This window comes from Bos indicus, chromosome 9, assembly GCF_029378745.1.
Source record: "Bos indicus isolate NIAB-ARS_2022 breed Sahiwal x Tharparkar chromosome 9, NIAB-ARS_B.indTharparkar_mat_pri_1.0, whole genome shotgun sequence".
Taxonomy (NCBI): Eukaryota; Metazoa; Chordata; class Mammalia; order Artiodactyla; family Bovidae; genus Bos; species Bos indicus.
Window position 1 is genome coordinate 96,031,285 of NC_091768.1, and position 12,908 is coordinate 96,044,192.

Here is a 12,908-nt window from a genome sequence, read left to right on the forward strand (position 1 = left end):
CTGTGAAAAACGATGGTCGCACAGAGGAGTAACATGCTGATGTGTGACTTAGGTTTTGGACAGAATGTAGACAGCTGTGAGCTGGAGTCTATGTGGACCCAGGGCAGGAGCTAAGGTATTTACCTGAAATCTGCATTTGGTTAAGTGGTGCCTTGCGCTCCCCTTGCATGGATTTGGCGCATAATAGAACATTCTTGATTAATTGTATTAGTTGTTGTTAATCCATGCAATATACTGTTAATTTAGCTCAATGTAAAGCCCTAGAACAGTGCCCCCACAAGGAGGTCAGTTTTCCATTAAAATGGACTGTTTTATGCAAACCTAACACCCCAATAATAGATGTAAAAGTCACATTCCCTTGTATATAGTAAAAAAGTCAATAAATTCTTAATTTTCATTAACTGTTTGAGCGAGAGAAATGTCTCTGACCTGCAAATAGCTGTGGGGAAGCCCAGGCACTTTATCTGGTGGGCCAAGCTAGAGCAGATGTTTCCAGCAGAGGCCTCAACCAAGCTGCAGGTGATCAGAAAGGGCAGGAGGTGAAGAGACAGGGCAGGTGCAAGGAACAGCCAGATAGCAACTAAAGGGCCTGCTACCTCCTCTATGAGAAAATCCTTCTGTGGCCCCACTGAAGTCAGCGAGCTTTGAGTCAGGACTGTGTGTTTATACTTGGCGATGGATGATCTAGACCCGAGTCAGCTAGAGACGGTGGTTGCATTTAGTATAATCTGCGGAGGGGAGCAGCACAGTATCTCATAGACGTCAGAGAGAATTTTCCCTGTCCTTCCAACTCTCCCTCCCTCCACCTTCCAGCTGGCTAAAATACAGCTACAACTACTATGGTCTTAAACTTTACCTGGAAATTTTACTTAGGCCAAACCCTCTCATTCCCCCAATATTGTAGAAAACTGTGACTGTACCATGCTCTTCACAGACATTCTTATTTGTCATGTAGAAGTCACAGTTTCAGTCAATCTTTAGCTGATATATTTGAGCTATTGGTTCAAAATTCTGTTTAGTGTTTCGGTTTGAAATGATATGTTACTACTTATAGGGTGGTATGAAGCCAACTTTCCAGGAGTGTTGAATTTACCAGGTTCTGTATTTTTTGTTTGTTTGGGAACTTGTAGGTTATAATGGAAGACCAAATGGAGAAGGGAGAGTACTTGCTGGTAGTAATGGAAAACCAAGTGGACAAAGAATTATCAATGGCCCTCAAGGAACAAAGTGGGTAGGGTAAACTTCTTTACACATACCAGTTATTTTCATGCTGTTGGGAAGAGAAAAATGGTGGGCGTTGCGTGATAGAAAATGAAGCCGTCTTTTTTTCTCTAGTTTTAACCACTTGTATGTCAGTATACTTATACTGTGTTATTTCTTCCAGTGCTCAGAAAAGGCTTTGATTCTCCTAAGTAGTTCTCCTAAGAACTACTTTGCTTTCTTCTCATGCTAATTAGGTCAGGCATGGGCATTTGTCTGACTCATTTGACTCATTGGAAAAGACCCTGATGCTGGGAAAGATTGAAGGCGGGAGGAGAAGGGGACAACAGAGGATGAGATGGTTGGATGGCATCACTGACTCAGTGGACATGAGTTTGGGTAAACTCCAAGAGTTTGTGATGGACAGGGAGGCCTGGTGTGCTGCAGTTCATGGGGTCGCAGAGAGTTGGACACGACTGAGCAACTGAGCTGATTCTGATGGGCATTTGTTCCCGTTCTTCTTGACTGGTTAAGAAGGTCACATAAATCTTTAGGCCAACCAGTCAGACAGAACCTGAGGCACAGCCTCTCCAATGAATTTCTGTTTTCCCATTCCTGCTAGCTTTATTTTATTTTTTCTTTATGGTTCGATTAAACAGAATACATATTTTCTGTAAATTATCTCAAATCCTTTATAAAAGGAAGCAGGATAAAAACAACTGAACCAAAACAAAAATCTCCAGATCAAATAGGCAGCTTTTATCAGATCACCTTTTAAATCTTCCAACAATTTTTGTTTGACTGAAATAAAAAATAAGTATTAGTACTTTATGTATGTTTAAGCTAAATGACTTTAACTTCCTGGGGTTAAGGTAAATGTTTAGGAGTTTTTGGTGGGTTGAGGGTGATGGACAGAACACTTAGAATGTTCAGAGATTTAAAATATTTTTTCAGAGAATCAAATAATTATTCATAGTAGAATTCCCAATCAAAATTTCTCACTTATATATATAGTAGTAAGATTTAGGAAAACATATTGATGAACTTCAAAGAATTTTCAGTCACAGGTGGCCTCAAGATACATTTTGTCATTTCTCAAAGGAACAGAAATTTATAGAAGGAAGAATACATATGAAAGCAAAGTGTCATTGTAAACAATTTTGAATTGAAACCGTATGGAGTAGATTTTGCAAGTAGGGTTTATTTATGTAAGTTTTATTTTAATTACTGAGATAGTTCCCTACAAGTGGCCTGCTTGCAGGGGTTCCTCCAGTGACTTGATTGTTCAAAGTCATGGTTTTCAAACACTGATGGGCATCAGACTCCCTGAGGGCTTGTCAATATGGTTTGGTTCAGGCCAGGTAATTCTCATATCTGACAAGTTTCCAGGCGAGGTTGGGGAAGCTGGCCCAGGACCATATTCTGAGAATCATCAGTGTGGCACATGAGTTGTTTCTTAACAGAGATAATAATACTTTTTGTCCAAGTTGTATAATTCCTTAGAACATGAAATTTTTTTCATGTGTGCTATATTAGGCTAATTACAAATGAAACTGGTTTTGATATAACAACTTTGATTTTTAACACACAGCAAAATGGAAACCTGTTGTGTTCATGGCAAGAAATTAAAACAATTCAGAAATATATAAAAAGATAATAGCCATCCCAGATCACTTCTCAGAAACAACCACTATTAATAGTTTGGGATATATCTGTCCAGAATTTTCTCTTTACACTTTTAAGCTTATATATACAAGTGAATATACTTCATTTTGCAAAATAATCAGTCCTTTAATCTAAGTCTGCATCAGTATATCTCATGATAAATTCAGAATTTCCAAATCCCTTTCACTGGCTTCACAGTATTTCACTGTATGGATGGGACATGATTTATTTAATCTCTTTTCTCCATTGATAAACACCTAGGTCGTTTCCTGCTTTTGACATACAACATACTCAATGGTAAATGTATTTTGAACATCTTTTGAATATTTGAGAAAACTTGAAACAATTGTTATATGGATAAACAATTATGAAATATGACTGTTTTGTACTTCGTTCCTATTATACCTTATGAATGATGCTGACAAAAATAGTGTTTCCTATTTGTCTATATTCATGTAGTTGGATTAATGTGTATTTTGAAATGTTCAATATATCCTTTAATCTGTGTCATGGATTTAGGTCGTGGACCTTGATCGTGGGTTAGTATTAAATGCAGAAGGAAGGTACCTACAAGATTCACAAGGAAATCCTCTCCGGATTAAACTAGGCGGAGATGGTCGAACCATTGTGGGTAAGTGAGAATGGTCCTCATGGAACAAAAGTGCCCTGAGTCATCTGAAGCGTAACAACTTCTCTCTTCCTCCTTTTCCTCATTTTTAATGGGGGCCTTTGGTCCAGTTTCATTAACCTCGTGGAGATGAGGTGCCTTGGAAGGGGTGGAGCTTAGCTTCTTCCCTGATCCAGCTATCTTCCTACAGACTCCACCGTCTAGAGGAGGTGGCTCTTGACTTCATTCTTGGGATTGGGCAGTCCAGAGCAGACCTCAGCAGCACCACTTCTAAAGCCAAACCCTGCCTGCTGCCTGTTTTTGTATAGCCTGTGAGCTCAGAATAGCTTTTATGTTTTTAAATGACTGCCAAAAAAATCACAGAATAGTATTTGTGACATGTGAAGTTTATATTACATTCATAGTTCACTCTCCATACACGAAGGTTACTTGGAACTCAGAAACATGCGTTTCTTGGTTTACTGTCTATGTTTTTTGTTATGCAGTGGCAGCGTTGAATAGTAGCAACACAAAGCTTAAAATATTTACTCTCTGGCTCTTTGCAGAATAACTTTGCTATCACTGGTCCAAAGTAACACTTAAGTCCGTAGTGGTAGGAGTAAGCACAGGGAAAGACTCACTTTCCTTCCTGGAGACTTAGAGTTATTGCAGGTAATGCGGTATTTATATACTTTTATAAGCTAGTGCAGAGTAATGGACAATATAAAAGGCCCGGAAGTTTCTGGATAGTAGCAGGTACTGTGACCTCAGCTGGTATCCTTTTCATTATTTCTTTGCCTTTTATTGATTATAGAATATAAGACATTGAGAAGATACTTTCCACTTGCTTTTTACTTCCCTGGATTGTTTCACCTGGCTGCACAGCTTTTATTTGCTTTTGTTTCAGATCTGGGAGGGACTCCCGTGGTGAGCCCCGACGGCCTCCCGCTCTTCGGACAGGGGCGCCATTCCAAACCCTTGGCCAGTGCCCAGGATAAGCCCATTTTGAGTCTTGGAGGCAAGCCCCTGGTGGGCTTGGAGGTCATCAAAACAACCACCCGCGCCCCCATCACAACCACGAGACCCACCACCACGACCCCTCGGCCCACCACGACCCCTCGGCCCACCACGAGCCCTCGGCCCACCACCACCACCACTCGCCCAACGACCACCCGAACCACGACCCGGAGAACCACCACCACCACCCCGGAGCCCACAACCCCTATCCCCACCTGTCCCCCCGGGACCCTGGAACGGCATGACAAAGATGGCAACCTCATAATGGGCTCACGTGGGGTCCCGGAGTGCTACCCTGAGGAAGGTAACTGTCTTCGTTCTGTTGATAACTCAGGTCGTAAAGTGGCATTTCAGAAGGGGGTGTTGCAGAGCCTGCCGGGTGTGGTGAGTGAGGCGCACAACTTCAGATCTAAGTGGGCTTCCTCTGTTTTATCTGGCAACCCTTGTCCCCACCCGAGTCAAAAATTTGTCTGAAACATGAGACACTGTTAGTTTGGACCAGCGTTTCCCAAAGTGTATTCCACTGGATATTAGTAGATCGTGTGTGCGTGCCAAGTTGCTTCAGTCATATCTGACTCTTTGTGACCCTATGGTCTGTAGCCCACCAGGCTCCTCTGTCCATGGGATTCCCCAGGCAAGAATACTGGGGTGGGTTGCCATTTCCATTAGTAGATTAGTACTTGTTATAATAATAATATAGAAAAAAGGTTCTGTAATTAGCTATGTGATTCAGACAAAGTTAAAGGAATTTCTGACTGTTGGACTCTTACCACTGAATAGTCTCACTGTAAATTTCCAAGAATAGTAGTATTTCCCAAGCATGTTTGAACAGCAATCCCTCAGATGGTAAAGAATCTGCCTGCAGTGCAGGAGACCCGGGTTTGATCCCTGGGTCAGGAAGATCCCCTGGAGATGGCAATGGCAACCTACTCCAGTATTCTTGCCTGGAGAATTCCATGGACAGAGGAGCCTGGTGGGCTACGTCCATGGGATTGCAAAGAGTCAGACATAACTGAACAACTAACACTTTCACTTCTTTGCCTTTGAAAAATGCTTATGCTTACATGACTTGGCTCTCATGGGAGCGGGGCTGTCCACTGGCTAAGACTGAGCCCTTTCCTGATCTGGGACACCCAGTCCCAGCTGTCCTGTGCCCCTGCTGTGTCTTCTTACTGAGAACCACGCCCCCCCCCCCATTGCTCCCCTAAGGAACGGAACCTGGGGGCACTGTGGGCCAAGTCACGGTGGAGCCGAGATGCCATCATCTTCTCTGCTTGTCCCTGTTCGCGCTGCTTGGGGGAGGTCATCTGTATTTGCCTCAGGCTTCAGAAGGCAGGTCTTCCCTGGTGGCTCAGACGGTAAAGCATCTGCTTGCAATGTGGGAGACCCGGGTTTGATTCCTGGGTCGGGAAGGTCCCCTGGAGAAAGAAATGGCAATCCACTCTAGCACTCTTGCCTGGAAAATCCCATGGACGGAGGAGCCTGATAGGCTACAGTCCATGGGGTCACAAAGAGTCGGACACGACTGAGCGACTTCACTTTCCAGAGGTTGAAATGAATTGCCATGCAGGCTGTAAAGCTTCTGTCTTTTTAAGCTAGTGCAGAGTGAAGAGCCTTCATTTCAGGAATCATGTGCGTGCCCTGAATTCGTAGCACACCGTCATTCAATCTGAACGTGAATGCTGTCTCCAGATTGAGAATTCTGTTTGAAATTAGTCTTTCCACGAAAAAGTTCCAAATGAACAGGAACATCTGATGTATCTGAAAAATTCACACCGAAGAACAGGCACATATGAAGAAGAGGACAATCAGGAAGAAAATTCTCACACCACCAATTAAAAGTGAGTACAAATTTGAATTTTCCTTTGGGTTTCTGGTATGAAGGTATCTTGTACTTTCCTTGACTTCTTCAGCATACACTGGTGTGGCTATTATTTAATTGAAGTATGATTAGAACAGATATTTCTTTACTAATAGGTTATAAACAGAAGAGTGGCTGTTTGGATTTTGTTCTAATTACTACTGCTATTATTATTAATATTTTACATTTTCTTTTAGCTTTTATGTAGGTCTTTTCATTTCTTTTCATTTACTTGGTAATTTTGGACTTTTAGTTGCCATGAAAGTCAGATTTTTGATATTTTTGTTCTTCTTTTCTTTGCAAATCTTGATAGAGATGTATATTTTTTACTTTACTCCTGTACAATTGTCTAATAGCCTAGCCTAAGCCAAATTAGTGTCTAAGGGTTAGTAATAGTTTACCTCTAGACAGCATTTTGAAAATAAGGACAAAGTCTTGGAAAAAGTTAAATTTGGGGAGAGTAATATATCTTAATTGTATGTCTATATTTTATTATTTAAAAATACTTCACTGTGGCTTACCTTCCTTTTTCATTTCTGCTGCTCCACTAACAATTTCATTAAATATTTTCTTCCTAATATTATTTCTAATCATAGTTGTTTCTATTTATGAAAAAACATCTTTAACAATAGCTTTCCTGACATAAAAATCACATGCCATAAAGTTCACCCTTTTAAAGTTTTAAAGACTTTAGCATATTCGTAGAGTTGTGTGACTGTCACCGTTATCAAGTCCCAGAATATTTTCATCCCCCCCCGAACAAACCTTACACGCATTAGTAGTCACTCCCCATCCCTGCCCCTCCCAGCTCCAGGAGCTGCTTGTCTCCTTTCTATCTCTCGATCTGTCTGTTCTGGACATTTTGTGTAAATGGAATCCCATGTGAAATGTGTCGTTTTGTGTCTGGCTTCTTTCACTTGGCATAATTTGTTTTCAAGTTATCTGTACTTCTTTCTTTTTATTGCTGACTAATACTCCATTGTGTAGAAAGACCACATTTTATCCATTTATCAGTTGATGGACATTTGGGTTGTTTCTGCCTTTTGTCTATTATGAATAATGCTGCTGTGAACATTTGTGTACATATTTTTTTCTTTTGAATATCTGTTTTTAATTCTCTTCTGTAGAGTTGTTTTGTTGGTTGGTAACTCTTTGTTTAAATTTTTTCCCTACTACTTTTTAAAAATTTTAATGGGAGGATAATTGCTTTACAATGTTGTATTGGTTTCTGCCACACAACAGTGTGAATCATACTTATGTCCTCTCCCTTTTGAGCCCTCCGCCCCACCTCCCACCCCATCCTGCCTCACTGGGTTATCACAGAATCCCAAGTGGAGCTCCCTGTATAATGCAGCAGCTTCCCACTAGCTATCTGTTTTACATAAGATAATGAATGAGTTTCCAGGCTACTCTCTCAATTCATCCCACCCACTCCTTCCCTTGCTGTGTCCGTAAGTCTGTTCTCTATGTCTGTGTCTCTGCTCCTGTCCTGCACGTGGGTTCATCAATACCATTTTTCTAGATTTCATATGTATGTGCTAATATACGATATTTGCTTTATGTTTAACTTTTTGAGGAAGCACCAAACTGTTGTCCATAGCAGCTGCACTATTTTCATTCCCCGCTGGAAACGTATGAGGCATCCGGTTCCTCTCCATCTTCACCAGCACTTGTTATTATCTGTTTTTTTCATTCTAGCCATCACAGCTTGGATTCCTTGTACTACACTATTTTATAGGAGGGACTTGAGCATCCATGGATTTTGGTATTCACAGGGGCTTCTGAGCCAATTCACAGGGGCCTCTGGGCCAATTACCTGTGTACATCGAGGGACACTGTGCTTCGGTCTACAATGTACACTCACAGGTGCTGGGGTTCCATGTGTACACACATGTGCTTTTTACCAAGTGCATTTTGGCCATGGCACTTTGCAGCCTACTCACCTGAAATTGTTACAAGAATGCTGACTTAGACCCTCTGCTGTGATCACTGTGAGAATACCTGCCCTTCTGAGACTCCCCTCCTCAGCCCCCAGCTAGCCAACCATTTGTCATTACCTTCTGTTGGCAAAATCCTAACATTTTGTTTTTAGCCCTCCAAATTTTTTTTAACTTTTATTTTATATTGGAATATAGCCAGTTAACAATGTTGTGGTAATTTCAGGCAATCAGCGAAGGGACTCAGCCATACATGTACATGTGTCCATACTCCCCCAAAACCCCCTCCCATGCAGGCTGGCACATAACATTGAGCAGAGTCCCATGTGCTGTACAATAAGTCCTTGCTGGTTATCCATTGTATTAATAACTATAGCAGTGTGTACATAACCATCCCAAACTCCCTGACTATCCCTTCCCTTCCCAGCCTACCACCCCTGGCAGCCATGAGTTCATTTTCCTTTGAATCATTTGTAAGTTCATCTGTATCATTTCTTTTTAGATCCCACATATAAGGGATGTCATACAGGGTTTCTCCTTCTCTGTCTGACTGACTTCACTGGGTATGACACTCTCCAGGTCTATTGATGTTGCTGCAAACTGCAGGATTTCATTTTTTTAAATGCCTGAGTAATATTCTTATATATATATATATATATATATATATATATATACCATATCTTTTTTATCTATTCCTCTGTCGATGAGCTTTTAGGTTTCTAGCCCTCCAGTTTTAAAAGTCATCTTTTCAAATATCTTAGTCTTTACTCTCCTGGTTATGTCAGTACCCTCTTTTCCTTGAAAACGCTGCTTTAACAGTGTTCTGGGAATAACCTTGTGTCATTAAATTATTCAGTAATTTAAGCATCTTTTTCTAGACATCATAGTTATACATATTCCTGTATGCATAGATGCATATTATATGTTTGTTTCTAGTGTATTGACACCCTTTCTCTCTTTACATACACACACACATGCACAATTTTTTGCTTGCTATGACTTCTCTATTAAGTCATAAACTCCTTGCAGTAGAGACAGCATCCTCTGCTTCATCTCAGATTGCTTGTGGTACCCAATTATGTATCTTTGGGTATCTATACCATACACTAAGCCATAGGCATGCTCCGTTTTCTAACGGAGAAGTTAGAGTCTTTTGAGAAGTCTTTTTACCAGTGATGCTTGTTTTTCAGGTTCCATTTTGACAGCGGATCTGATGGTATCGTGTGTGTTTGGAAATGTTATGAGCCAGCTGAACATCTTCAACAATTTGTAACATGACCTGGGGGCATCTTTAGAAGAACATCAGTCATTACGGAAAACAGTTCTCTCCTGCCACAGCTCACTCGCAAAGACAGAAAATACAAAGAGAATAATTGAAAGTTCACTTGAGCTGGACCAATGAAATAATTTGCAAATATCCTTGGGTTTCAAATGACTGTAATTTACCTTCTCTCCAAAGTTTTAATGAGAATCTACTTTAACAGTTTTTTTTTTTTTAATGTATCTCTGGAACTAAGACCCAAACACTTTGCACTTTCTTTTCTAAATTTCACAACCGTTTGGATAAAACCACTGAAAAAACATACATATATAAACTGTAGCACGTGGTTGGTGGCCGGCTGCTACTTTTATGTGAAGAGGTGGAAGCTTCTGACATGGATTTTGGGTTGGCTTAAAAACATCCAGTTATATGTGGCTCCAGATACTCCAAATTGGCATTCAGGTGGGGCAAATTCTGAGGGTCAGCTTTTCAAAAAAAAAAAAGTAAATCTGTTTCATTACAGCTGGAAGTTTCTTTGACTTGGAATCAAGATGGTGCTATTTTAGAAAAATTATCTCTGACTTTATTTGGTTTTAAAACAAAAAAAAGGAGCACTAAATCACTCAGTAGGGTGTTTACTTTTGCCAGAAGACTTAACTGTCACTCGTCTCAAGAAGTGATCCAAGTTCACAGGTGAATGGGGTGGTTTCTGTGGTCTGGTGCTGGACGAGAGTGCTTCAGCTCCTTAAGGAACTGTACTTAGTATCAGGAATCCATGGAGGAGACCCTAGACTCGCCTCTTTCTCATTCACTCTGGGCTGCAGCAATTGTACCATTTATTCATTCTGACCTAACCAAAAATAATAATGAAATGAAATGACTCTGAGCTGATAATAAGCCACAAGAGGACTACGTTCCTGAAAGTTAATAAAGGAAAGAAAATGGTGTCATGGAAAACAACAGCAAGATAACCCCAAATGTTAGGTGGTGTGAACTTGAAAACTCTGATTTAAACCAGCCCAGAAGTAATTCCTCTTGGATTCAGGCATATTGACATTGGAATGAACTGAAAAAAAAATCTTGTCTAGTCATTTTTCTCAAAATGCACATCCTGAAGGGTGGATCTCTTACAACCTCTCTTTGATGACATTTGCTGGCCACGTAAGAACACATCCAGTGTCACCACCTCCATGGTGAGGCAGGTGGGATGCATCTCATGGGCCTCCGGTGTCTACAGGGCTTTTCACTACGATCCCAGAGCGGCTGGACAGGCGAGGCGAGGTCGCCACTGTCCTCCGCTGGTGGAGTTGTTCTGGCAGCACCACATTCATGAAGTTATTTGAAGTAGGCTCAAAAAAGCCTAATAGAAGGATTCTATTGGACTATTTCAGGGGAATGATCAGTTATTTCCTAACCATAAACAAAATTCAAAATTGGTGCTTGTAATTTTTTAGTGAAGGAGGTTTATATACTTTTCTAGTTCAATTCCCCCTTCATTATGCTGCAGAATGATGATTCTAGTGAAGCGCCCAAAGGTTTACAAGCAAAAAGACTGGTTCGTCCAACTTTTAAACAGTGGAGGCAGTTTGATGAAGCATAAAGTCTTTGGAGCCAAGGCCTTGCAGTTCAGTTCTGTTTTAGCTCTTTGTCCTTTACCAGCTGTGAGACTCCAGGCATGTTATAAATCCTTGGTGTCCTTGGCTGAGAAGTGGGTGTAATCAACCCCACGTATCTGGAGATTTACGTGAGGATTGACTCAATATATACCCAACAGTGCCCGATGCCCTAAAGGCATGTGATGCACCCCACTTCCTGCTTCCTGTCTCCTCACTCACCCTCTCTGCCTCTTAAGTGTGCCTTGGATTGAGAGTTCTGTATAATTTGCTATGGCTTCAGGTCAAAGGAAGTGAAGGAATTCTTCTGAACTTTTTTTTTTTTTGAGTTAGGAAATCTTTTGCCTCAATATTTCACCAACTGCAGAAAAAGGATCTTCTTTTTTAGCTGCATCTGTCTTCCTCCCCCAGAGAAGTCATGTATGGATTTCCTCCCATCTTCCCAAAACAGCTTCTGCTGAAAGCAGTACTCAGCTTGTGGAGGCAAAAAATTGTTTTTGCTTCAATCACTCACTTTTTTGAACCAAGTTTTCATCCATGCTCTTATCAGTTTTGTTGTTTTTAGTCACTAAGTCGTGTTCGACTCTTTTTCGACCCCTATGGACTGTAAGATCTTCCCTAGTAGCTCAGCTGGTAAAGAATCCACCTGCAGTGCAGGGGATCCAGGTTCGATTCCTGGGTCAGGAAGATCTGCTGGAGAAGGGATAGGCTACTGCTGCTAAGTCGCTTCAGTTGTATCTGACTCTGTGCAACCCCATAGACGGCAGCCCATTAGGCTCCACCGTCCCTGGGATTCTCCAGGCAAGAACACTGGAGTGGGTTGCCATCTCCTTCTCCAATGCATGAAAGTGAAAAGTGAAAGTGAAGTCGCTCAGTTGTGTCCGACTCTTAGCGACCCCATGGACTGCAGCCTACCAGGCTCCTCTGTCCATGGGATTTGCCAGGCAAGAGTACTGGAGTGGGGTGCCATTGCCTTCTCCTAGGGATAGGCTAACCACTCCAGTATTCTTGGGCTTCCCTGATGGTTCAGCTGGTAAAGACTCTGCCTGCTATGCGGGAGACCTGGGTTCAATCCCTGGGTCGGGAAGATCCCCTGGAGAAGGGAATGGCTACCCACTCCAATATTCTGGCCTGGAGAATTCCATGGACTGTATAGTCCATGGGGTGGCAAAGAGTCGGACACGACTGAGCAACTTTCACTTCACTTCATGGACTGTAACCCTCCAGGCTCCTCTTTCTATGTGGCTTCTTAGGCAAGAATACTGGAGTGAGATGCCATTTCTTCCTTCCGGAGATCTTCCTGACTCAGGGATCAAATCCACATCTCCTGCGTCCCCTGAACTGCAGGTGGAGTCTTTACTGCTGAACCACCGGGGCTTCCCATTGAGCCACCTGGGAAGCCATTAATAATAGTCATTTGAACAATGGTTCTTATAATTAGGGCTTCCTGGTAGATTAAAAAAAATCACATATAAAAGTCTACGGATTGCATGTATAGGATAATTTTGTAGTCATAGCAGATCTAGTGGCTTTATAAGTAAAATACAACTTGTTTGTAAAGAGATGTTTGTAATCATTAGGATATTATTTCCAAACTTCATAGGCAAGTTAAGAAGTTCTAATCATTACAGATTTATCTCCCGAGTCACTGAGAGGGGATGGAAGCTTAGAGGGAGCAGTGAAGCCGGAATAGAACAGAGAGGCAGGAGGGCACCTGGATCATGTGAGCGGCAAGACCAGGGGATGG

At 41.6% G+C, this 12,908-nt stretch overlaps 1 protein-coding gene across 1 annotated transcript in view; it reads left to right on the top strand.

Moving 5' to 3' along the window:
• FNDC1 (fibronectin type III domain containing 1) overlaps positions 1-12,908 on the top strand; it is a 111,466-nt gene that overhangs the window by 71,615 nt on the left and 26,943 nt on the right. Inside the window, exons 12-14 of the mRNA XM_070796467.1 lie at positions 1,131-1,231; positions 3,385-3,496; positions 4,380-4,793. Of these exons, the coding sequence (XP_070652568.1) occupies positions 1,131-1,231; positions 3,385-3,496; positions 4,380-4,793 (627 nt within the window). The remainder of the gene's footprint in view (positions 1-1,130; positions 1,232-3,384; positions 3,497-4,379; positions 4,794-12,908) is intronic.